Source organism: Mesoplodon mirus (genome assembly GCF_964341445.2).
Source record: "Mesoplodon mirus genome assembly, chromosome: 3".
In the NCBI taxonomy this organism is placed as follows: Eukaryota; Metazoa; Chordata; class Mammalia; order Artiodactyla; family Ziphiidae; genus Mesoplodon; species Mesoplodon mirus.
This window is the reverse complement of record NC_138978.1, coordinates 151,021,087-151,046,321: the sequence shown is the minus strand read 5'-3', so window position 1 is coordinate 151,046,321 and position 25,235 is coordinate 151,021,087. Positions and strand designations below refer to the sequence as shown.

Here is a 25,235-nt window from a genome sequence, read left to right as displayed (position 1 = left end):
GAGAAGGAGTGAGGAAGGGAGGTGTAGACCAGGCAGAGCCCCAGGAACCAGAGAAACACACAGCAGGGAAGGCCCCAGAGCAGACACTGCTTTGCTGGAGTGCCTCTTGACACCAGAGACCACCGTTGTATCACAGACAGCAGCACCCACCAGTTTACAGAGGCTTCTGCCCCTTTAAGAGTCTTGGGGGGCAGGGCAGCTAATCTTGCTCAGCTTCTGTCAGGGAGGCTCACTTGGGTGGGGGGACTTTGGAGGTCTCTGTGGAGACATTAAGCTTCTTCTCTGAGCTTCTGCCCTAGAAAGCTTGGGGGTGTTCAGCTGGACAGGCTCCTACCAACCCTTGTATGTTGTTAGTGTTCAAGGAAAAATGATGTTTCTGGAGAAGGAAGCTGGAGGGGCGGAGTAACTGGTTATGAGCTGCTGGGGCAGGAGGGCTTCGAGGGTTGCCGTCAGGCTCTCCGGTGGCCAGACTGCCGCCACACAGGGCACGTGTCCTGGAGCCCTCAGTTTCCTGGGCACCCCAGCTTCATTCCCACATGCCTTATGGCTGGCTCTCACAAACAGCAGCCTGCCTCATATGCTGGAGTCCCTGGCCAAACCCCCCAGCCAGTCATTTCCCCCTCTGGCCTCACTTTTGCCATGGGCTCCTGGGATGGGTCAGGAGTGCCTGGGGCCCCCGACTGGGCCCACTCGGCGGGGTTGTTTGTGCTTTGCAGCAGTCCGGCAGCTACCGGACAGAAGGTCCTATTAGAGGGTGAGAGCAGCTCTCATGCTGGGCTCTGCCCCAGTCCTCTCCCACCCTGGTGGGACCTGGGGCTGGCTCTCCCCTGCCCCACCCTTCCTGTGGGCTCTCAGTCACCCTGTCCCTCTGGTCTGGGCCCAGTGGTCAGGGCTGTTTGCCCCACAGGCCACCGCTCTCTTTGTCCTGCTAGGCTACGTGGGCCAGCCAGGTGTGGGACACTTGCCAGACCCTTTCCTTCCTCCTCAAAGCAGCTCAGCTCCTTTTGGGCTACCTTTCCACCTTCATCTTTGCTTAGACCCCTGCTTCCAGTCTTGACACTCCACAGCACCCCTTGAGCCCCTGTCTCCAGAGCAAATCATCAGCCCCATGAATTGGTCACAGCCTGGCCCTGTGCTGGGTGCCAGGACACCGAGGTGCAAGACTCTCCACCCTTGCTTTCCAGCAGTGGGAGCTCAGACCTCCTGACGTTGATGGCCTTTCTCTCAGCAGATTTTTATCAAGCACCCACTGTGTGCCAGGCACTGTGCTGGGCACTGAGGATGAGGCAAGATCGCCATGTCCTTGCCCTCACAGAGCTTGCATTCTAGTGAAGGAGAAAGCACCACCCAAATGAATGTGGCACATCAGGGGTCAAATGTGATGAAGCAGAATCAAGCAGAGTCAGGGGAGATGTGAGGGCACAGGGTGGGGGGCTGGCACACGGTATGGTCAGGGGCCTCACTGATAAGACTGGGGAGCAGTGACTTGTAAGGGGGGAGCCATGTGGACCTCCAAGGACAGAGTATTCCAGCAGAGGTCCTGAAAGGAGGGTGTTTGAGGATGAACAAGGAGGCAGCCAGGTTGGAGCACAGCATCTGGGCGGTGTGACAGGAAGGCTGGCTCACGTGGAGCAGTGGTCCTGCGCGTTAGGTCCACCAGGGAGCATTTAAGAAGTACGGATGCCGGGCTTCCCTGGTGGCGCAGTGGTTGAGAGTCTGCCTGCCGATGCAGGGGACACGGGTTCGTGCCCCGGTCCGGGAAGATCCCACGCGCCGCGGAGCGGCTGGGCCCGTGAGCCATGGCCGCTGAGCCTGCGCGTCCAGAGCCTGTGCTCCGCAACGGGAGAGGCCACAGCAGAGAGAGGCCCGCGTACAGCAAAAAAAAAAAAAAGAAGTACGGATGCCCGGCTCCAGCTCCAGTGATTCACACGGATTTTCCAGTGGTGGGGCTAGGCATCAGTAGTTTTTTAAAAGCTCCGCAGGTGACCCCAACGAGTAGCCAGGGTTGAGAAGCACTCACGTGGGGTGCTGTGGGGCACGGAAGGGACTCCGGATCTCGTTCTGAATTGCGAAGCCACTGACCTCTGTTTTTAAAGGCTCAGAGAGACGAATAGGAGAAGTCAGCCCCCGAGAGGAGGGTGCTATGGGCGGAAGAGGGAAGGACCCCCCCCACCACCACATACAGGCAGTAGGAGGAGGCTGCAGCTGAGGGGCGCAGGAGGCGAGGAGGAGCCTCTTCTCGGGGGCGGTGCCCTGAGATGGGGGCTGTCGTGGCCCTTACCGTGAGGCGCCTGAAGCTCTGGGCAAGGTAGCTTGCTGGGCCACACAAAGCAAGGCAGAGTGTCAGAATTCAAACCCAAGTCTGCCTACCTGAGCAGTGCAGTGCTCGCACGATACCGTCTGCCTCCCAGGTGGGTGTGGGCGGGCACAGGAGGCGCCACCTTACTGACTGCTGGGTTCCCGGGAACTGGGAACAGCACCCTCACCCTCCGGGGTCACCTACAGGCCTGGCTGAGGCGACCAGTAGGTCCCAGTGAGTTAGCTGAAAGTCACTGTGCCCCACCCCGCCACATGTGCCCTGCCATCGCCCAGCCCCTCCTCGGGACCCTCCGGACCTCCCCACCACTTCAAAAGGCAGCGTTGAGCACCGGGGGCCCCAGTTCCTGCGCCAGAGCTGTGACCGGCATCCTTTCTGATGGTCGGTGCCCAGCTCCGGAGAGCCGGCGCCAGCTCTCCTCAACAGGATGGACGGGGTCGGTGGGCGGGCGGATCCAGAGGGATCGCAGATGCCTCTTAGCCACTTCCTTCTCTCTCCTGTCCCCTCTTTCCTTCTGCTACTCCCTCTTTCTGCCCCTCACCTGCCCCTTCCTCTTGCTGGGGTTGCCCTGAGTAACTCAAATGCAGAGATCGATCATCTGACCGGGCCTCTTCCCGAGGGAAGCCTCTCCTAGCTGTCCACCCCAGCCCCAAATCCCTGAGAAGCTCTCTTGATGCCAAGTGGCATCTCTGTCTCCTGCACCCTTGTCCATCTCATCCTGGTGATGTCAACACGAGGCAAGGCGGTGCTGTGGCAGCATCTGTGTAAGCAAGCGGATCCAGCCAGAGTGGTGGAGACAGGGCTCGGCCCTCCGGGACGCAGTCAGCGCTCCTCCCTGCTCAAAGCTTCTAGCCCAGGCCCTCATCTTCCCAGTCTCCTTCTGAGCTCCTCCCTCCCACATTCACTCATTATTCATCTGAGACCTCCTGGCTACATGCCAGGCTCTCTTTCCAGCACCTGGGATACAAACTTGACCCTTAGACCCCACTTGCAGGAGCTCAGAGACTCAGCGTCAGATAGGATGCGATCTTTGCTTCCCTCTCATGAGGTCTCAGTTTCTTGGGGGAAGGGGAGTTGTCCATTAGTGATTTTTTTTCAAATTTACCAAGGATTTTTGTCTTTTACTTTTTTTTTTTTTTTCAGACACAACAAAGACTTTTTATACCATCCATGTTTTCCCTGGAGGAGAGATCAGCTGGGTCCCAGGTCCCTGGGGAGGCATCTTGCACATCCAAGGCTCCAAAATCCATGAATCTGGATTCAAATCCTAGCTCTGCTGTTTGCAAGCTGTGTCACCTTGGGCATGTTTCTTAACCTCTCTGTGCCTCAGTTTCCTTCTCTGTAAAATGGAGTTGGTGGCAACACCTTTTCCATGGGATTGTAAGGATTCATGAGAGAATTCCCGTGAGGGGCCTGACACGAGTGCTCAGTGAGCGGTAGCATGAATATCACTCTGCACATGCCCAGCCCCTTCTCCACCAGCAGAAATTCCATCTCCCTCCTTCCCCCAGGGATCCTAGTCTTGGCATTTAAATTAGATCATACTTTTTCTTGTCTTGCATCCTTCACCCTTGATAAGATCTCAATTAGCAAGAATGTATTAAGCACATTCTACCTAAAAGATTTTGCAAGACTTTAAGTTTACCTCATCCCAGAGCTTTGTTTCCACAGAGTTTAAAATGTAGCTGGGGAAGTAAACATGGAAAGAGAGTTTAGGATAAAAAGCACTGGGTCACAGGTATCACTCAGTGGATCAGCTGCCTTCTGAAGCAGTGAGCTCTCTGTCCTTAGAAGCATCCAAGCAGAGGCTGGGAGACCACTTGTTGGGAATTCCAGGGGCATGCACTGTTTCTGGTAAGTCCTACCAGGTTGCAGAGGAAAGAGCCATCTTGGGATAGGCCAGATCTGCCCCTGGTCTGACCATGTTCCTTGGGTCTCTACTTTGCTAAGCAGGGCAGCAAGATACAGCCCACAGGTAAGAAGCATTCCTCAGAGATGCCAAGAGGAACGTGGCCAACCGTGGTTGCAGGCTTGCAAACACCCTTCCACCTGGGTTGCAGGATGCCTGGAGCATCCGATTGGGCCATTTGCTTTGAGGCCAGACTGCCTTGGCCTTTCAAGACCTGGGGCTGACTCTGGGGTGTGGGAATTCCTAAAGCTGGAGCTGATGAGGACAGGAGGGAGGGCTGCCTTGGAGCAGGGGGATGGGCCCAGTACCGTTTCATGCATTGAGGTGATGACTTGAAGTTTACCCTCAACCACCTGTGATTCTACACCTCTGGCTAAACGTTTCTACTCAGTAATGGAATTGACTGCCCAGCTTTAGGGTACCAGAGGAGGGGGAAAGGTTAGAATTTCCAAGCGATAGAGGCAGTGCCGTGTGGAGGTCAAGAGCAGAGCTCTAGTGCCTTGGCTCGAATCCTGGCTCCATCACTTCCTAATTGTGGGATCACATAAAATGGCTTCTCTGTGCCTCAGTTTCCCCATATGTAGAATGGGGTGATCATAGGATTAGTATGAAGATTAGATGAGTTAATACATGGAAAGCGCTCAGAATGTATTGGCCACGTAGAAAAGCACCGCCTAAGTGTTGGCTGTTGTTTTGTTGCCTGTCCTCTAGGGTGGAAGCAGGCATCACTCTCTCGATGGGGGAAGGGTTGTAGGGGACACAAGAGTGAATAAAACCCAGAGGTCCAGGGGAACCCACCCATCCTCCCAAACTGCCACCAGAGTTTCAGAATTCTGATGTCCCTTATCCTAACAGATGTATGTTAGGCAAGGTACTGTGAACATAACAAACATTATTTGAATTAAAAAAATTTTTTTTTAATTTAACAGACTTTTTTTTTTTAATGAACACACCATTTTACTCCAAATTAATTTAAAGAAATAGTAAGAGGTTTACAACAGTTGGGGACAGAGATTGTCACAGTGGCACTGTTATACACAGGAAAAAGATGGAAGCAACATAAATATCTCACAAGAGAAGTATAAATACATGTTTTTCCATCCATTACATAGCTAGTATGGAAACATTTGTATCTCACTTTCTTCTCAAAGCCTATTTCAACTCATGGGAAACTGCTTTTGACATTCTTATGAAAATTATTTACAACATAATTATGTTATGACATAGGTGAAATACACTGGTTGTAAAAATACACAGTCTGTAAAAGTATGTAAAATATATAGTCCTAATTTTGTATTTATACAAGTATTCATGACAAAACAACTAGAAGTATGTATACAGATGAGTGATTATCACTTTCTCCATCATGAATTTCTCCATTTTTTCAATTTTTCACAATGAACATGGGTTATCTTTATGGTCAATGAAAAGGACAACAAAAGCCATTATTATGATTATATTATTGCTATCAGTTGGGTTTCCATGGCTCTAGAGTTTTTACTCCCATTTCCCTGATATACATGTCTGGAGAGATGCTCACAGAGAGGATGACTCTGTGTTCCCACGACCAGGGCTGGTCCCTCCTGGTCACTGCCCACTGCGAGGAGGATCCATGCGGACCACATTGACTCTGGGCTTGGAGGGGCCCCTAACAGACATTTATTAAAAATCTCCTTGGTCCAAATCACTCTGTGAAGCACTAAAGATTCAGAATTAAGTCAACAGTTCTCTTTCCTCAAGGAACTCACCGGCTGGTCAGGGAGAGAGAAGCCGATTGCAGAAATGTTGACAGTAATGGGCTGTTATCTGCATCTGCATCTGCGAGATGCAGATAATCCCAGAGGGTGTGAGCAGCCTGCCCAGGGGGCTTGTCACTTGCCTGCCTCCCCGCCCCTTCCTCAACCTCTGCCTATCAGTCTTGCAAGCCTCAGAAAGTGAGTTGGACCTCTAGGCTTCATAGTTCATATTAGTGAATGAAAATGAATGAACATAGAAATGAAACCTCTGATACGTTAGGAACCTGCTGGAACCCACCTCTGCAAGTCCTTCCCTTCCTTGCCTGCATCAGTGAGCACCCCCAGGTGACGCTCTACTTTGAGCTTAGACCTCTCTAGACACAGTGCCATTTAGTCACGTGGTAAAGCCAGTCTTGTTTCTAGGTGTTTCTATACTCTGCCAACCCCCATTCCCACCCCCCGAATACTCAAAAGAATGTGACCCTGGGCTGCAGAGGAGCTCCTAGAGGCCTCAAGACATCCTGTTGACTGTCCCACTGTCATCTCTAAGGGGCTGTGCCCATCCCCAGCAAGTGCCCCAGCCCTCTGTGTCCCAGCCCTGACCCTCCTCTCTCTCCAGTCCCGTACCTGACCACCCATTGCACACTCCTCGCTCCTGCTAGCAGACCAAGGACCACCTTTCCCCGAAGGTGCCTCTTCCTTCAAGCCTTCGTACCTCTGCCCAGACATCCCCTCCTACCTCCTGTAGCAGCTCAGTCAGACTCTGGGCCTCGGGCAGGTGGTGGGACTCAGTGCTCCTGTCCCTACAGTGATGGGGTTGGGGGGGTGCAGATGCCCTCAGAGTGTCCTCCCTGCTCCCGATTTTACATCAACTTGTCTGTTGTCACTTTAGGGTTTTGTGGGAGCCATTTTCCTCTCTCCTCCTTTCAAGCGTGCCTCAAACCCTCCTCCAGGAAGCCTTCCCTGATCAACTCCTTGAACACTATGTGCTCAGTTCTGTTGGCACCAAATAGGCGTACGCCAATGCTGATGCAAGGGCTTCATGGGGGCCTTAGCCCCTCATAACCTCCATTTCCCAAAAGGCTACCCAAATATACACAACCTAAGGAAAAACAGAGAGTCTAGTATGGAAGTGTGACCTCCAGGTAAGTTTTCCAATAACTGCCACCCCCCACCCCTGCCACACACCACCCCATCCTAGCCACCACCACCACTCCCAGCCCAACTGCCTAGAAATTCTCACAGCCTGTGGTCTGCGCTCATGTATCCAGGTTTCCAACGTGTTAGGTCTCTTCCCTGGGTTCAGGTTGCAAGCTGCCTGGGTTGAAGAGGGCCATGTCCTCTCGAGTGTGCCTCCCCCAGGCATGCCATCCCACTCCCCAATTGCTTTGTTTGGATAATGACACCAGTTGGTGACCAATAATGTATTTATAGTTATTGAGGTGCTTTCATACATGGTAGCCCATCTTGCTCTGAAAACACCCTGTGTGGTAGACAGGGCATGTGGGATGACCCCATTCAATGGATGTGGAAACTGAGGCCCTGGGAGGTTTAACACCTTGCACATAGTTAATTAAGACAAAGCAAGGCCTCCCACCAGGTATGCCTACCTGCCTCACTGCCCTGTGAACTGCTTTGTTTTCCAGCTCAGGTTTTAATCCGTTCCAGTGTCAGGGCTGTTGAGCAGGGACCCCCAGGGCTGACGGGGGAGCCAGAATAAGCAGATTTGACTTCTAATCTGACTCACCCAGCTGGTTCAGAATGCAGCCAAAATGGGGGAATTTGGTCCTGCTTCCACTCCCCTTCCCCTCTTCCACAGCTGCTTTGGCATCCTCTTGCCTCCCTTTGCACCCCTCCCTCCCCACCCCCACCTTTGGGAGCCGTGGGGTGGGGTCCCAGGAGGATGTGAGCCTATGGACAGGCGGGATGTTTTTCCTACTCTGCATTGTTCTGCCCACGCCCATTGTGTGGGCTGGGAGCAGGACGTCACCAAGCTGCCTGGCAAACTTTCAGTAGAGCTGGGGAACATTTCCGGAGGGAACTGACCCATTATGAATGGCTGAAGCTTTTTACAAGCTTTGGCATTTCTTTGGATTGGCTGGACTGGGGGAGCCAGGGAAAGGAAAGACTTGAAGACTTCCGGTTCCTGGCAGCCAACTGCAAGGCTGAAGGTCCCAGGGACCTTGGCAGACCTGAGGTTTGCCAACACCTAACCCCAACTTGGGATGGCTCACACCTGAGGGTAGGAATGGACCTAGTCACCTTGAAAAGCTTCACTGTGCTCACCCAAGGGGAAATGCAAGGTCAGAATTGTTTTAAAGCTGTTCCGTGTTTGCTGTGGGGTGAGTAATGCTCAGTGTTCTTAACTCACAGCTCTTCCTTCCCAGGGGAGGCATTTATTTACACATCTCTCTTTACCACTAGACTGGGTGTGCCTTCAGAGCGGTTCCTGGATGCCAGGTGCTTTGCATCCATTTTCTCATGGTTTGATTGAATCCTGGCAACAAGAGGATTATAGGCAGGTATAGTACGCCGTTTCTTACAGATGCGGAAACTGAGTCTCACAAAGGTTAGGAATTAGTTCCAGCCCACACAGCTACTTGATGGCAGAGCTGGGATTTGAACTCATGTCTGGGACACTCCACAGTCCACGATCTGCAGCAGGATTTCTCAAACATTCACTTGCATAAGAGTTGACTGGAGTGCTAGCTAAGAATGCAGATTTTGGGGCCCTGCATTCTCCCCAATTCTAATTCAGTAAATCAGGGTGAGGCAGGAGATTTGCATTTTTGCCAAATAACAGGGGATTCTGAAGCACTTGAGCCACAGGTTGAGAAACACTGCTTTGGGGGTTGGTCTCTGTTTTATGATTTTAGCCAAGAGAGCAGCATCCTGGACTAAAAACAGAGGCGCAGCCCCAGGCCCCTGCTGAGACCTCAAGAGGTGGCCCTGTCCCCTCACTTGTCCCTTGACTATGTGTGAAACCCAGGAGAAGCAGCCTGGAGCCTCAGAAGACAAAGGGAACCCGTCTGCAGCATGGAAAGTTCTCCCATCACCCTTTATAATATTTGAAACACACAAGATAGGAAACTGAGCAACAAAGTCAGAATAAAGGGGCCCTTGTTCACCCCTCAGACTTTTATGGACCCCTGCTATGGGAAAGGGCTTGGGACAGACTCCTCTGAAATTCTGAGGTGGCAAGTATAGCTGGATGCATCAGGAACCTCCTGCTTCAAAGTTACCTGGGGGTTTGCTAAGATGCAGAGTCCTAGGGCCCATCCCAGACTTCCATAGCCAGAATCCCTGGGAGGTAAACTCTAGGTGAACTCATTTTGTTTTAAATGTGTTCCCCAGACAATTCTGAAGCAAATAGAGGTTTGAGAACTGGTGGCCAGAGGGCCTGGGAAGGAAAGGAATTCCCGAAGCTGAGGGCCCCAAAGCTACAGCCTGGGTGGGAATACCTGGGGTGCAGCTGTGGACTAGTGAAAGAGGTGCCACACTTAGTGTGTGGAATTCTGGGTTTGAACCCGGGCTTGGCCACTCTGCACTCCTGGGCAAGTGACACCCTCCCTGAGCTCAACTCCTCAAAGGTCAAATGAGGATAGTCCGGTCCACCTCTGCGCCTGGCTATGAAGATCCAGTGAGCACACAGTGGGCACTGAATGGACAGCAGCAGGTGGGCGGTGGAAGAAGCTGATTCTAAGTTTTTAGGCAATGCTGACAGGGCTCCCAACAGCATCCAGCTGCCACAGACCCACTTCACTCTGTTGGAGAACCAAGGGCTGGGTTGGGCGATGGAGGTTAGAATTCAGAATCATGACTTGTGGACTCTGATGGAGTGGCCTGGTACACCCTCAGAGGGTCAGAAGCCCTGAAGCCCTGAAGCCCTGTGGTCTGAAGGACCCTGAAGCCCAGGTCGTGTCCGGAGGGCTGTTTCCACCACTCCACTCCCCTGTCCGTCCACTCCCCAAACCCTCAATTTCACACCAAGAATCACACCATAAGCATGGGCTCTGAGAGGTCAGCCCAGGGGCCCTTCCCCATATGACCCTCACTGCTACTCAGTCTTGTTTCCCTGGAGTTGTCTCTGTTGAGCTGGGGGACCTAACTGTTCCTCTCCTCTTCCCCATCACCCTTGGGTGCCTCCAAGGACCCCTATCCCCTCTTCCTTGACCATTATGCCCTCTTTAGAGGCTCCTTTCCCCCCTCTCCCTCTCAGGAAGCCCAGGGGTCATCCTCAGGCCAACTGCTAACTCCCTCCGGGGAAAAGATCTGAGAAACCAATTCATACCCAGTGGGTGGACTAAGCAGGCCTGAAGCCCTCCCCTGGAATAGGTGCACTTTACAAGCAGCTGTAAGAAAGCAGTCCAGGGGGACTTGAAGAGGGTCTCTCCCCTGGCAGTACAGCCTTGAGGTTAAGACTACAAGCTCTGGAGGCAGAGGGTTCATCCTGGCTAGACCATTCATTAGCTGAGTGACCTTGCACCACCTGCTTCAGTTTCCTTAGGTATCAAACAGAGAAATAGCAAACGTATGCACTTCTTTAATGCAGGCACATATTAAGTCTCAACATGTCTGGCACATATTAAGTACTCAGTAAATGTTAGTCATTATTGCGCATTCATGGAAAGATTTGGGACTTTTACTAGTCTGGATTTCATAGGTAAGTGCCTGTGTCCATCCAGGGCTGTGTGCCCGCCAAGTCCGAGCTTAGCCCTAGCTGTCATCTAAAGGCAATGCTGCAAATGGGGCCAAGTGTCTGAGTTCTTGAGCTGGGATTCATCCTCTTGGTAAATCTCCTTGGGAATAAGGATAAGGATGAGGGCAACAGCGGCTGGATTAGGGGAGAGTCTCTATTAGTATCTCTTAAGCCAGGGCTTAAGGGAAAGCATAGGTAGATATGAAGGGAATTTGACATCTGCTTCTCTCTTAAGGTTCATTTGCCTGTGAACTGGGGGTAGGGCTTGGTAAATCACGGGGTTTCTGCACTCTGAGATCCTGGGAAGGAGTGGGATTCTCTGACAGCTTTGTTCTTCTGTACCAGTCTGTGAGTCTGCGAAAAGGCAAATAACAGGCTCAAATCCTCCAAGAAAGGGGATGGATGATGGGACCTGTTCTTCCTGCTCCTATCATCTCCTTCCCTTCTGGCTAATTTCCCTCTGGATAGGAGCAAGCAAGAAGACGCAGAAGGCTTCTGGAAGAGATTGGAAGTCTTCAGGGCAAATGTCACCTCATCTCCCAGCCCCACTTTTTGCAACAGACATGAGAAAATACCTCCTCTCCCTTGGGCAGACCAGCAACCCTGGAGAGAGCCTTTTCTCCTCAAACTGGACCACTGGGGACTGATCCTTGCCCACCATTGGTTTGGAAGATGCAGCTCTCTTTGAAGAATGCCGCTAGGTAGAGGGCCCCACCAGGATGGGAGCAAAGGCTGCGGCCAGGTCAGGCAGGACAGCAAGATCACGCCCCAGAAACCCACGAATAGAAAGGAGACACCAAAGTGAAGTGAGCACTGCAGCCAACAGTAACTCTCTTAGCACCTCCATCTCACAGAAGGTGGAGGAAACCACAGGAGAGCCGTTGGGCCCACACTCTCCCAACGTTCATCCTGAGTCAGCGCCTGGGCTGCTTCCAGAGGCTCAGTGACTCATAGGACAGGGGCCACGTACATGAGGAATCCAGTCCAGAGGGAGACAGCGGGTCACCTGGGCACAGAGGAGGGCGCCACTGATTCTCTCTAGGCGGGAGAACATTGAAGCTGGACACTGAAGGCTAGATTGCATTTCTACAGGACAGTGGGGAACAGCAAAGGGGACTTGTTCAGGGGTCACAAAGCCTCCTGTGGGGGCAGGGGGAGGGGTGATGGGAGAGGATGGAAATGTAGGCAGGGGCTCGAAAGGCATACTGAAGGTGCCGACCTTTACCCTGTGGACTGAGGGGAGTGGGAACACACATGATTTTTTTCCTGATTATTAGGAGCAATATACCTTTGGCATAAAAACCAGAGAAAAAGAAAAATTATAAAGAAGAAAATTAAAATCACTCATATGTCAACTATCCAGAAATAACCACTGAGGTTTTGCTTTCAGACTCTTTCTTATAAATAAGAGAAGTTTAAAAAGGGTATACGTAGGATAGATACAACATGTAATATATAGTCATATTAATATAGCAAAATGCATATTTCATATTAAAAGATTATGTTATGTTAGAACATAATCTGAATTCAGAGAATATGTCAATTAACATACAAGTTATATAATAACGTAGTATAATATAGTTCATTTTAAAGAAAACTAAATGGAGATGATATAAAGAGGGAGTTTTAATTTTTATTTGTTTATTTTTAATAGACAACACATTCGTGTGCTCCATAATTCAGAAGGCACAAGAGGTTATATAGTGAAAATGTCTCTACTGCTCCATCCCCTACCATCTAGCTCTCCTCCTTGGACTCAATAAATGTTGTTGTAACCTTCCAGGAGTTTTATGCATAGACAAGAAGATAAACATATTATTTTCTCCCCCTTTACACAATGTTACACAAGTGTTAGCCACTTATTCTGCATCCTTCAGTTTTTACTTAGTATATCTTGGATACCATTTCCTATGAATATATAAAAACTCTTCTCATTTTTTATGCTACATACTTTTCCATCATATGAATGTATTCTAATTTATTCAGCAAGTCTCTACTAATAGTCATTTGGGTTTTCTCTAATCTTTTGCATTTATAAACAGTGCTGCCATAAATAACTCTACATATGTCGTCTTGCACAAGGAAAACTCCATATGCACATAACTTCCTAGAAGTGCAGTTACAGGTCAAGGGTCAGATGCAGTTATAATTTTGATGCATATTTCTTAACAGCCCTCTGTAGAGGTGATACTAATTGTTTTAAAATGTCCCTCTTTTGATGTAAATGAGGGATAAAATCAGGTCAGAACTTAGAGTGTAAGGAGGCTGGATTAGAGGTGAGCAGGCAGGAACCAGTTTGGAGGCCACTGCAATAGTGCAGGAGAAACCTGCCTAGAACTGAACTATGGGTCAGGACCATTGGACAGAGGAGCTGGAGCAGTGAATTCAAGAAACATTCTGGACTTAGAACTGACAGGATAGAGACACAAACACGCATTTGGATGTGAGGGTGCAAAGGTCTCTAACAGAGTGACTGGGTGGGTCTGGAAGTGGCGTCTGAAGTAAAAAGGTGAAACAAAAGCAGCCAAACAGAGAAGGAAGGAGCCCCCTGGAGCCTCATTTCTTGAAGTGTAGAGACATTTATTATAATGATAATGCTCTTACTTTGTTTCATTCTCCTATATCAAGGAAAATGACCTTCACTCTGGAAAAGGTAAAACAGACACATGAAGAGGGAATTGAAGATTCCCCTTTAAAAAGGCAGATTATTGGTCACATGTGTTCGACACTTCTCCTTCCTGACCCCACGAAAATGATTATAAAACAATGAGCAAATGTTACCCTCCCAGTGATGAAGAGAACAGGAGGGAGGTCACTGCGGAGAAACATTCTCAGCAAATATATAGGAGGTGAGAAATGGAGAAGAGAGTGGTCATTGATGAAGTGGGTGGAGGACAGTGAGCCCAGAGGAGCAGGCAGCGAGAGAGAGACACAGCTGCACGTTACCCCAGCAGAACCACAGTGGGGCTCAGGCCTCCGAGATGCTATGAGGGTGGACGGTGTAGAGGAAGCAGGAGACATAGCCACCGCTGAAGTGAGGAGGACTGGCCAATGGTACATGGAACAGTCAATTCCCAAACAACACACAGGGCAGCCAGGGATCCATCCCCAGTCGAGGGTTCAGTTCAATGGTCCCAAAGCAGGGGCTTCCACCTCTAATACTGGAGTCCTGGTGTGATGCAGGCTCACTGCCAAAATGAAATGAAATCTGCCACCTGACCAGCCCAGTCTCACTCTTAAATATGAAAAGACAAAGATCATCAGACATTTGAGAAAAAGCCTCTGGCATGAAAAAAAAATAAAGATAAATGGGGGAGGGGTAACATAACGTCCATAATGGACATATTCCATTATTTCTCTTTAGAGAAATAATTTAGGAAACAGAAGACTAAAGAAATTTTCAGTAACTAATAGGTAATCAGGGAGATTTGAGGAGGTGTTGCATCCCTAAACAAGTATAGGATGCTATGAAAGGAAGACCAGAAAATAAATGAGAGCTCCTGGAAATAAAAGATAGGATTATGGAAATTGAAATTTCAATAGAAAGTGTTGGGAGGTAAGAGAATTAAAGAAGTAGTTTCATGTCTGGATAAGAGAAACATCCAGAAAAAAAGTAAAGAAAAAAACAGAAGAGAAGAAATTCTCAAATAAGAAAACAAAATAATTCCCCAAAGCTGAAGGACAACTTGTAAAGGGGACACCAAGAATACAGCACAATGAGTGAATAAGGGACCCACATATGAGCACCATCATGGTGAAATTTTTTTTTTTTTTTTTTTGCGGTATGCGGGCCTCTCACTCTTGTGGCCTCTCCCGTTGCGGAGCACAGGCTCTGGACACACAGGCTCAGCGGCCATGGCTCACGGGCCCAGCTGCTCTGTGGCATGTGGGATCTTCCTGGACCGGGGCACGAACCCGTGTCCCCTGCATCGGCAGGCGGACTCTCAACCACTGCGCCACCAGGGAAGCCCCATCATGGTAAAATTTTAGAATAGCAATGATAAAGACAGGATCCTAAAATTTCCCTAGAGGAGAAGAAAATTTACCTCTAAAAATATAAGAATCAGACTGGTCTCAGGGCTCTCATTAGCAAAGCCTAGACTGATGCCTTCAACATTCTGTGAAAAAAGCAATTTTCAACAAAGAAGTCTATATCCATCCAAATTATCATTCAAGTGTGAGGGTGGAGCTATAACACTTTGAGAAGCTAGGGACTCAGAAAATCTATGACACACCGCCCACTCCTTTTTTTCTTTCTTTCTTTTTTAATAACAATTTTTTAAATTGAAGTATAGTAAATTTACAATACTGTGTTAGCTTCAGGTGTACTGCAAATTGATTCAGTTACATATATATATATATATATATATATATATATATATTCTTTTTCAGATTCTTTTCCATTATAGGTTATTACAAGACACTGAGTATCCCTGTGCTATATGGTAGGTCTTTGTTGTTTATTTTATACACAGTAGTATATATACATTAATTCCAAACTCCTAATTTATCTCTCCCCACACACATACACTCCTTTTTAAGAAATTACCTGAGATGTGGTGCAGCAAAATGATAGCCTAAACAAAAACAAAAACAAAGGGAGGGAGGGAGGAAGAGAAGAAGGAAGGAAGGAAAGAAGGAAGGAAGGGAAGAAGGAAGGAAGGGAAGGAGGGAGGGAGGGAGGGAGGGGAGAGAAAACAGTGAGACCAGTCAAGGGCATCAGTGAAAAGAGGTCCCCGACCAACAACTATGTAAGAGAAAAGCAACACGCCCAAATTAGAGCATATAATGGAGAGGGCCCCGTGTGAGGTCCCTGTGAAAAAGAGGAACCTCAGAAATAGAATACTCGATAAGCTGAAAAGTAGGAAACAAACATGAAGAAATAATCATGGCAAGTAAAGAGAAGAAGAGAAGGGGGAAGGGGAAGGAGAAGAAAGGCAATCTGAAACTATGAAAAACTAAAACAAATAAACGAAAGAAACATAATTATAGGATATTGCTGGCTCTGTAATAAACAACATTTACATTGTTACAAATGTAAACATTATTTATTGGTTTTAAACTTTTAGAGCCAACTAATAGGCAAAGCACAGAAGACTTAATTATGGTTAGAAAATTATATATACAGGTAATCAACTTTGAGCATTTAAAGTAAATGTTCAGAAGACAGAAGCTGGGAAGGGGAGCTAAAAGGGAAAGGTAGGAGTGATATCCTTATCCTTCAACATAGTGAGTCAAAACTACTATCAGTAGCTGATGGTATGAGAAATAAAGATATAAATGTGTTACTTAAAGAAACATAGGTAATCAACAGATTTATTTTTATTTTATTTAGAGGAATTAAATAAAAATAGCTATACAACCGTGTTGTGAGTAGGGTGGGGGAGAGTTATTTGGATGATATATATAAACGAAATCCTTATTTTTCATAGTTATAAATCAAGAAAGGATGTTTTAAACTGAGAAATCCAGAAACGGCCACATAAGCACATTATTTAGAGATATAGAAGTCATTCCCAGAATAAAGAGCTAAAAGACTTAGAAGCAGTTGCCTCGGGGAGCAGGACTAGAGGGGGAAGGAATGAGGTGGGACTGTTCCTTGCAGGCTCTTCTGTTCTACTTTATTTTTAACCATGTACATGAATTACTTGGATATAAAAATTTAAGTACATCACAAGATAGATGAGAGCTTACGTGGCTGCAGATGAATTCTGGGGGCCAGATTCAGATGAATTAGACACAGGGTCATGAAATACCTTGCAGGTAGGACTGAAAAACAACCTGGGTAAACGATGAGGACATTAGAGATAAGAAAATGTTCTGATTTTCACAAAGAGACAGAAGGTATTTCTGGAAACTATACACCAAATGGCTCAATATAGAATCCTGGCAAAATTCTAGCACAGATTATTAAACAGATGGCTTGGGAGTGCTTTGTGATTTATTTATTTATTTATACTCTGCCTCCTTCCAAAAAGGATTTGTAGTGGCTTATAGAGAGATGTACAATACAATAAGATTTAAAAAAATTTTTAATGAGAAAAGAGTCTCAAAAAGTTAAACATAAAAGTACTATATGATCCAAGAAATCCACTTGCAGGTATATACCCACAAGAACTGAAACATGTTCACATAAAAACTTGTAAATGAATGTTTGTAGCAACATTATTCATGATAGCCAAAAAGTGGAAACCCAAATGTCCATGGAAAAACAAAATGTGGTACATCCATTGTGAACAATAGAATATTATTAGGCTGTGAAAAGGAATAAAGTATTGATACATGCTACAATGTGAGTGAAGCCAGACATAAAGGGCCACATAAGTATATGACTCCGTTTATACAAAATGTCCAGGATACACAAATCCATAGACAGAAAGTAGATCATTGATTGCCAAAGATTGAGGGGAAGAGGGATTGAGGATGGGTAATGGGGTGATGAAAATGTTTTGGAATTAGGTAGTGGGGATGTGAATATACTAAAAACCACGAACTGTACACTTTAAAAGAGTGAATTTTAGAGTATGTGAATTCTATCTCAGTTAAAAAGCATTATTATGGGGAAGATTGAGGAAAGGAGGATGAAGAGAAAAGGAGAGAAAATAAAGAGGAATCAAGTCAGTATACAGCACATATACTGTATAATTCCATATAGGTGATAAAGGTGGATCATGACTTTGACCATGAGCTTTCCAGAAGCTACTACAAGCTTGGAAATAGTGTTAATTAAATGATTCCCAGCATCCATAAGATAAACATGAAATGGTTGCTCAGGAGAATCACAGTTTTTCCTGGTGCAGATGCCCAATAGAAATTTCTGTGTGTCTTTGTATAGTGGTCCATTGGCAACAACATCCCTACCATAACTCCAGTCACATATCTTCAAGTTGCTCAAACTAGGCATAAAGTCCAAGGATAATTCAGTAAAGGCACTTTAATGAGGGGCCTAAAGGGTGCGGGATATGCAAGCAGCTCCTGTTGATAAAATGTGGATTCTCTGGAGCAGTGGTTTCCAACCTTGGCTGTGCATTAGAAAGCACTGGGGAGCTTTTGCAAACTACCAACGCAAGACTCCATCAACCAGAAAGTCTGACTTTTTTGAGATTCCAAGTGATTCTAACATACATACTGTCCCCAACTTATGATGGTTCGACTCCTGATACTTTGACTTTACAATGATGTGAAAGTGATATGCACTCAGTAGGAGCCATACCTGGAATTTCGAATTTTGATTTCTGGGCTAACAATATGCAGTACAATATTCTCTCATGATCCTGGGCAGTGGCAGTGAGCCAAAGCTCCCAGTCAGCCAGGGGATCATAGAAGTAAACAACCAATACAGTTACAACCATTCCTTACCTGTAAGACCTTTTTGTTTTTCACCTTCAGTGCAACTTGCAGTCAATTACATGAGATATTCAACACTTAATTATAAAATAGGCTCTCAGATGATTTTGCCTAATGGCTAATGTAAGTGTTCTGAACACGTTTATGGTAGGCTAACCTAAGCTATGATGTTTGGTAGGTTAAGTGTATTAAATATGTTATTGGGCGAGGGGGGCAGGGGGGCTTGCAGGATATCAGTTCCCTGAGCAGGGACTGAACCTTGACCATGGCAGTGAAAACCCGGAATCCTAACCACTAGGCCTCCAGGGATCTCCCTATTAAATGCATTTTTTTTCTTTTTTTTGCGGTACGTGGGCCCCTCACTGTTGTGGCCTCTCCTGTTGCGGAACACAGGCTCCGGACCCTCAGGCTCAGCAGCCATGGCTCACTGGCCCAGCCGCTCTGCGGCATGTGGGATCTTCCCTGACTGGGGCACGAACCTGTGTCCCCTGAATCGGCAGGCGGACTCTCAACCACTGCGCCACCAGGGAAGCCCTAAGTGCATTTTTGACTTAATGATTTTTTCAACTTACAATGGGCTTATGGGGACGTAACTCCATGGTAAGACAAGAAGCCAAGTCTGAGAACTACAGACTAAATACAATAGAAGAGTTGTACATCCCTCATGGAATCCTCTATGAATATTATTTCTTCCTCAGTTTTTCATAAGTTCAAGGTTATGACAGTTAAACATATATTTGCATGGCTAATATTTTCTGAATGCCTGCTATGTTCCAGGCAGGTGCTGTATAGTGCCCCTGAGAATTAATGTGTGACTCAACCTCCATCCTCAAGGAGCTGACATTTGATCCACATTATGAACACCCCAGCTGGTGACCACAAGAAAGGGAGGTAAGTGAGGAGATGGGGGGAACACAAGGCAGGCAAAAGAGGCAGCCCTGAGTTGGTGGGGAGCTCCCAGTAGAACGTATAGCTCATCTGAGCCCTGAAGGAAAGGTTCATCAGGAAAGAGGAGGGTGGAGAATGGTGCAGTGCGTTGAATATTTTTCTCAGTGATTTGGGTGAGTACAGTCATCCCATGGTATCGCAGAGGACTGGTTCCAGGACCCACCACAGATACCCAAATCTGTGGATGCGCAAGTCCCATAGTCAGCCCTCCATATCCCAGGTTCTGCATCTGAGGATTCAACCAACCTCAATACTGTATTTACTGAAAAAAATCTGCCTATAAGTGTACCCACACAATTCAAACCCATGTTGTTCAAGGGTCAATTGTATTAGTAAATATACATTATGAATGTGAGGTGCCATCCTTCTCTGGAACAGCTGGAGGAGTAGCCCTTCTGCTGCATGGCTGAATTGGAACCCAAAGCATGCTGGCAGGGGAGAGGAACCCAAAGAAAAGCTAAATGAGACACAGGAGCAGGGGAAGGCGACGGAGAAGTGTGAGCAGCCCCAAAAAGTGTCTACCAGAGGCTTTGCATATGCTCTAATTTCATCCCACCATAACACTGTAAGAATTTGACATTTTACAATTGAAGAAAATTAGGTTTATTGTGTCAAGCCCTGAGTTATCATGGCCAAGTGTGGGCCCAGAACATAGTCCAGGCCTGACCCACTCCCAGGTCCAGATTCTTTCCATTATTCAACGTATACCAAGGCTTATACTTGGATTCAACACATCGACTGCTCATAAATGAGATGGAAGACTTGGTTCAACAGCAGTTCCTATGGGGGAAAATGTTAATAGCTATAAGCTCAAGCACAAGTCTTAGGTGTGTAAGTAGGAGTGTGAGAGGCAGATGGTGTCATGGGAAGGATCCATGTTATTTGGAATCGGGATACCTGGGCTCAAAATTCAGCTTCAATACTTACTAGGTGTGTGATTTTGGGCAAGATACTGTGCATTCCTGAGTCTCAGCTTCCTAATCTATAAAAAGGGGATAATAAGGCCTATATCACAGGATCGTTGTGAACATTACAGATAATGTAGGTACAGACAAGAAGCAGATATTTCCATTACTCAGTTATTACACATAACTGAGAAAAGACATATCTGGAATATATCAAAAACTCCTAAATAAGTTCTTAAAAGACAGACAATCCAATTTTTAAAGTAGTCAGAAGACTTGAAGGGGCTTTTCACAAAAGATGATATGCAAGTGGCCAATAAGCACACGATAAGATACTGAACAGTATTTATTGTGAGGGAAATGCAAATTAAAACCACTGAGATAGCTTCTTTTCGGCCGGAACAGCCATCTTCCAGTAATTTGCCAAAATGACCAACACAAAGAGAAAGAGGAGGGGCACCTGCTACATGTTCTTTAGGCCTTTTAGGAAACACAGAGTTGCTCCTTTGGCCACATACATGCGAATCTACAAGAAAGGTGATATTGTAGATATCAAAGGAATGGGCACTGTTCATAAAGGAATGCCCCACAAATGTTACCATGGCAAAACTGGGAGAGTCTACAATGTTACCCAGCATGCTGTTGGTATCATTGTAAACAAACAAGTTAAGGGCAAGATTCTTGCCAAGAGAATTAATGTGCATATCGAGCATATTAAGCACTCTAAGAGTCAAGATAGCTTCCTGAAACGGGTGAAGGAAAATGATCAGAAAAAGAACGAAGCCAAAGAGAGGGGTACTTGGGTTCAACTGAAGCTCCAGCCTGCTCCACCCAGAGAAGCACACTTCGTGAGAACCAGTGGAAAGGAGCCTAAGCTGTTGGAGCCCATTCTCTATGAATTCATGGCATGATGGGTGTAAAGAAAATAAAAGACCTGGATTGTAAAAACAAACAAACAAAAAACCACTGAGATACTGGTATACTACCAACACAATGATTAAATGAACATGGCTGGCAATGCCAAGTGTTGGCAAGGAAGTGGAGCAACTGGAACTCTAGTAAGTTTGTACTCTGATACAATAACTTTGGGTAACTGGCAGCATCTATTAAAGTTAAACCAACCCCACAACCTAGCAATTTCACTTCTGGGCACTATCTCAATAGAATGAGAGCTTATGTCCACCAAAAGGCAAGTACATGAATGTCCACAGCAGCTTTATTTATAATAGCTCCAAACTGGACACAACCTAAATGTCCATCAATAGTAGACAGGATAAATAAATTGTGGTGTATGCATATAATGTTCTCCTATATAGCAATGAAAAATAATGAACTACTACTCTCATAGACATAACATTGAGCAAGTACAGTACTGTTTCTGGGGTGGGTGCTGGAAGTGTTCTGTATTTTGATCTGGGTGGCAGTCACCTGGCTATGTAAATACATATGTAAAAATTCAGTGTGTTCACTTAAGGCTCATGCACTTTAATGTATGTAAGTTTAACCTCAATAAAGAAAACAAAAAGTTATTGTATGTCATGTGCTTGGCACAGAGTGGGCACTCAATAAATAGCTGTCAAAACTCTCCTTTTCTAGAGAAGAGGAGGCAGCAAACTCATTGCACTGTGTGCTGATTAGGCCACTTGGGAGCCCTGAGTGTGGTGCTGGGAGCCTCCCTTTTTAAGAGGGTCACTGACAATCAGAGCATGATATGATGGGGAGATAAGGATGGCAAGGGGTCTGGAACACATAGTAAATGAGGAATGGCTGAAGGAAGTGGAGAGAATGTTGGGGACAATAAAACTTAGGAAGAACATGAAGAATGTCTTCAAGTAGTCAATGGCACTCTGTAGAATAGGAATTAGACATTTCCTTTCTGGTTCTAGGGCAGTGATTCTCAAACTGCAGCTGCAACTGAATCCCCTGGAGGGCTTATTAAAACAGATTACTGAGCTGCACCCCCAGAATTTCTGATTCAGCAGGACCAAGAATCTGCTTTTCTAGCAAGTTCCCAGGCCAAGCTGCTGCTGGTCCAGGGACACACTTTGCTAGTGTAACTGAGCAGGGCAGAACTCTCACAGCAAGTGTTTGCAGCAAAGTAAGTGTTCGTTGCAGGGCACCAAGCAAGGAAGTGGAAGACAAGCCTAAGATCCACTCCCACTTGGTAATTGAGTTAGGGGTTTTTAAAAGGGAAAGACAAAGAAGCTGGGGTTAATCACCATCTTGTGACAGTTCTTACTCATAGTTTTGGGAGTCAGGATGCCTAAGGCTTATGAATCTCTTGTCTGGTGGTCCATGACCCAGGGGTCTTTTAGCTCATCTTGCCCAGGAGAAACAATCTGAGTCTGAACATTAATGATGTTATAGACAACAGCAATTTTAGTCATCTGACTCTGGGTGATCAGTGTTCAGTTAGGACACAACTGAGGTCAGAGGAGACAAGACAGGGAATAATGTTTTGGATAGAGAGGTTAATCATAAACTCAGCAGGGGAACTTGGTTTGAGGGGACTCAGTTTCAATCCCTACTCCTGTTTTGACTTTCTCCAAATCTTTGAGGGAATGGGGCAATGACTGCTCTGGCTACTTCCTGCTGAAAAGGGGCATAGTCCTGCCTCAATTTGAGGAATGGAAATATTGTACACCAAGTTGGAAATATTCCCACGTTCCAGGTTTTGGTTCTAAATCTTGCATAATTAAATTCTTAGTGCCTTGGTCTACCCATTTTGGTGTAATAGTTTTTAGCATATTTTATACTCAGGTACCCAATTAGAAGTAGGAGGAAGAGTGACAACCTGAACTTTTTTCCCTTTTTGTAACTTGAACTTTAAGAAACCTTGGAAAATAGATCTTCTTCCCTGAGAAATTCAAGAAAATAAGCCTGAAAACCAGTCTGGACCTGGCACTTCTGGAGAGACTTATAGTAAAGAGTTGCCTAATTTTATCTAAGTAGGTTTTAACTTCAGTTGTAGTATTAATATACAAATAACAGGAGCTATTGGCCACTACACATATGACTCCCTTTTCTACTAAAATCTAATCTAAAGCAATTTTATTGTCTAGTACTATTCTGGCTAAAGAATCTAGTGCCTTCTGCTGGGAGGCTATGACTTGAGCTGTTTCATTTGTTACTATTTCCAAAGTTATAAGAGGAGACTTTGAGACCATAAGATTGTAGTTGCAGTTGCTAGAAGATATTGTTTTTGAGAATAGCTGATGTCCTTGAGTCTGATACAGTTCAGAAAATTCAAGTTCTCAGTAATACAGGAATGTGTCTGAAACCATATCCACAATGGCCATCCAGCTCTATTTTGGATGCCTGAACCAACGTTAGTCTATTTTTGATTTCAAAATGCATTCTTTTCCTTAATGGTTAAAGCAGACGTACAATGCATGTTTGATAGGCCACAAAACAGGTGCTTCTAATTGGCATAAAGTTTAAGTTAAATCATGTATAAGCTGGAATGACTTCCGTATTCTTCAATATGTGAAAATTTCTTCTATCATTTCCCCTTGTGTTTGCAAATCTTTCAATAGAAAGCATTGATCATCAAAAATACTTGTCCCCCAATGCCAGGGTGGTTGTTGCCTACCCTAGGTTCACCATGTCCCTTGGTGCCTCCTTTTGTTTATATATATTTGCCTAGTTATCACGTTGAGAGAAAACTAATCAGACACAGTGAACAAGCTCAGAGGTATGCTAATGGGGAAACATTTTATAGACTATACATTTTTATCAATTATACCAAATTGTTGCACAAATATCGTACATGTGCTTCTAGCAGTAGACTTAAAGCAAGCAGTGATATATGTCATGGTTAGTTATACTCTGTGACAACTTCACTAGAGAATTTTCTTTCTATCCTGAACAGGGGTCTCCAACCCACAGGCCGTGGGCTGGTACCGGTCGGTGGCCTGTTAGGAACTGGGCCGCATAGCAGGAGGTGAGCAGTGGGCGAGTGAGTGAGCAAAGCTTCATCGGCCACTCCCCATCTTTCCCCATCATTCACATTACTGCCTGAACCATCCCCCACCCATCCATGGAAAAATTGTCTTCCACGAAACCGGTCCCTGGTGCCAAAATGTTTGGGGACCACTGATCCTGAACACTGGAGGCAATAGTATGGTTACAAGTAAAATAATAACTTCCAATTTTGATAAGGAGACATACATTTGGTAAAAAGTTCAGTTGAACTAGTAGGATGCATCTTACGGGTCTGGTTTGTATTCTTGGGTCAGCTGTCTACTACTGCTGTCATCATCATTTTATGCTGATGTCATTTGGGGTTATCAGCCCTTTCTATAGGCTTGATCAGGGCAGAGGCCCTTCTTAAAGGAAATATGAAGTCAAGAGTCAATTCCCTTCAGTTTTACTGATATTGAGCTACTTAGGACTACCTATTACGGGGCCTTTCTTCTAAGTTGGAGCAGTCCTTTCCCATATGCATAATCTCTTCGCTGCAAATTCTGGGGTATCTGATCTTCATCCAAAGATAGATTGCTGTGATAAGCTTCAGAAACGGAGTATCCTTTTAATAATTCAATTAAACTTTACAATAATGTAACATACCAAGAAGGAGCTGTCTGGGAAGTGAGTCTTAAGCAGTAAACACAGACCTCAATGAACAAAACTAGAATTTAATATCCACTGAAACATAATCTTTTTTTCTAAAATTACCCTCATTTCTACCAAATATAGCCAAATTAAGACCAATTCTTTTGCAACATAAGTCTGGTTTCAAGCTTGGCCTGATTATTTACATACATGTAATGGATCACAAAAGCTATTTTATTTTATTTTATTTTTTTGGCCACACCACACAGCTTGCGGGATCTTAGTTCCCCGACCAGGGATCAAACCCGGGTCCCTGCAGTGAAAGCACCGAGTCCTAACCACTGGACTGCCAGGGAATTCACAAAGTCTATTTTAAATTAGCTGTGTTGGAATTTTTCATAAGATACCTCAGATTGAACTTTTAAGAAGCCTCTCAAGACTGGGAAAGCCATGCCAAGGACTTGCCATCAGATTCTGCCTGTGATATCTACAGATTTGGGTGAATTCCTCTCTTCTCAGTTTCCCTAACATATCTTGAGATTCCTGCACCAGTAAGGAGGTGGCCTTTCTTGTTCACCTGTTAAGGCTGTTGGGAACTTAAGAGTTTCCAATTTCTAGAGGGATTAGGTAGAGAGAAAAGGTAAATGTTTCAATTCTGCTTACAAATGTATAATTTACCAAATTGCTGTAAGTCATAATTAGCTTAAGGGGAATGGTTTCCTTATATTTGGAAAAAATAGATTAAAAGCCAGCAGTATTTCAGACCAAAAAAACATTAAAAATTATAACCATATTAATCAGATCACTCAGTACTATGTAA

The 25,235-nt window shown here is 45.8% G+C and overlaps 1 protein-coding gene across 1 annotated transcript; it reads left to right on the top strand.

Moving 5' to 3' along the window:
• Positions 1 to 20,289: 20,289 nt before the first annotated feature.
• LOC309800034 (large ribosomal subunit protein eL21-like) lies at positions 20,290 to 20,772 on the top strand (the record flags this gene model as incomplete). Its single annotated transcript, XM_082613844.1, has 1 exon — positions 20,290 to 20,772. The coding sequence occupies one exon, from the start codon at positions 20,290 to 20,292 to the stop codon at positions 20,770 to 20,772; it is 483 nt and encodes a 160-aa protein (XP_082469970.1).
• Positions 20,773 to 25,235: the final 4,463 nt, after the last annotated feature.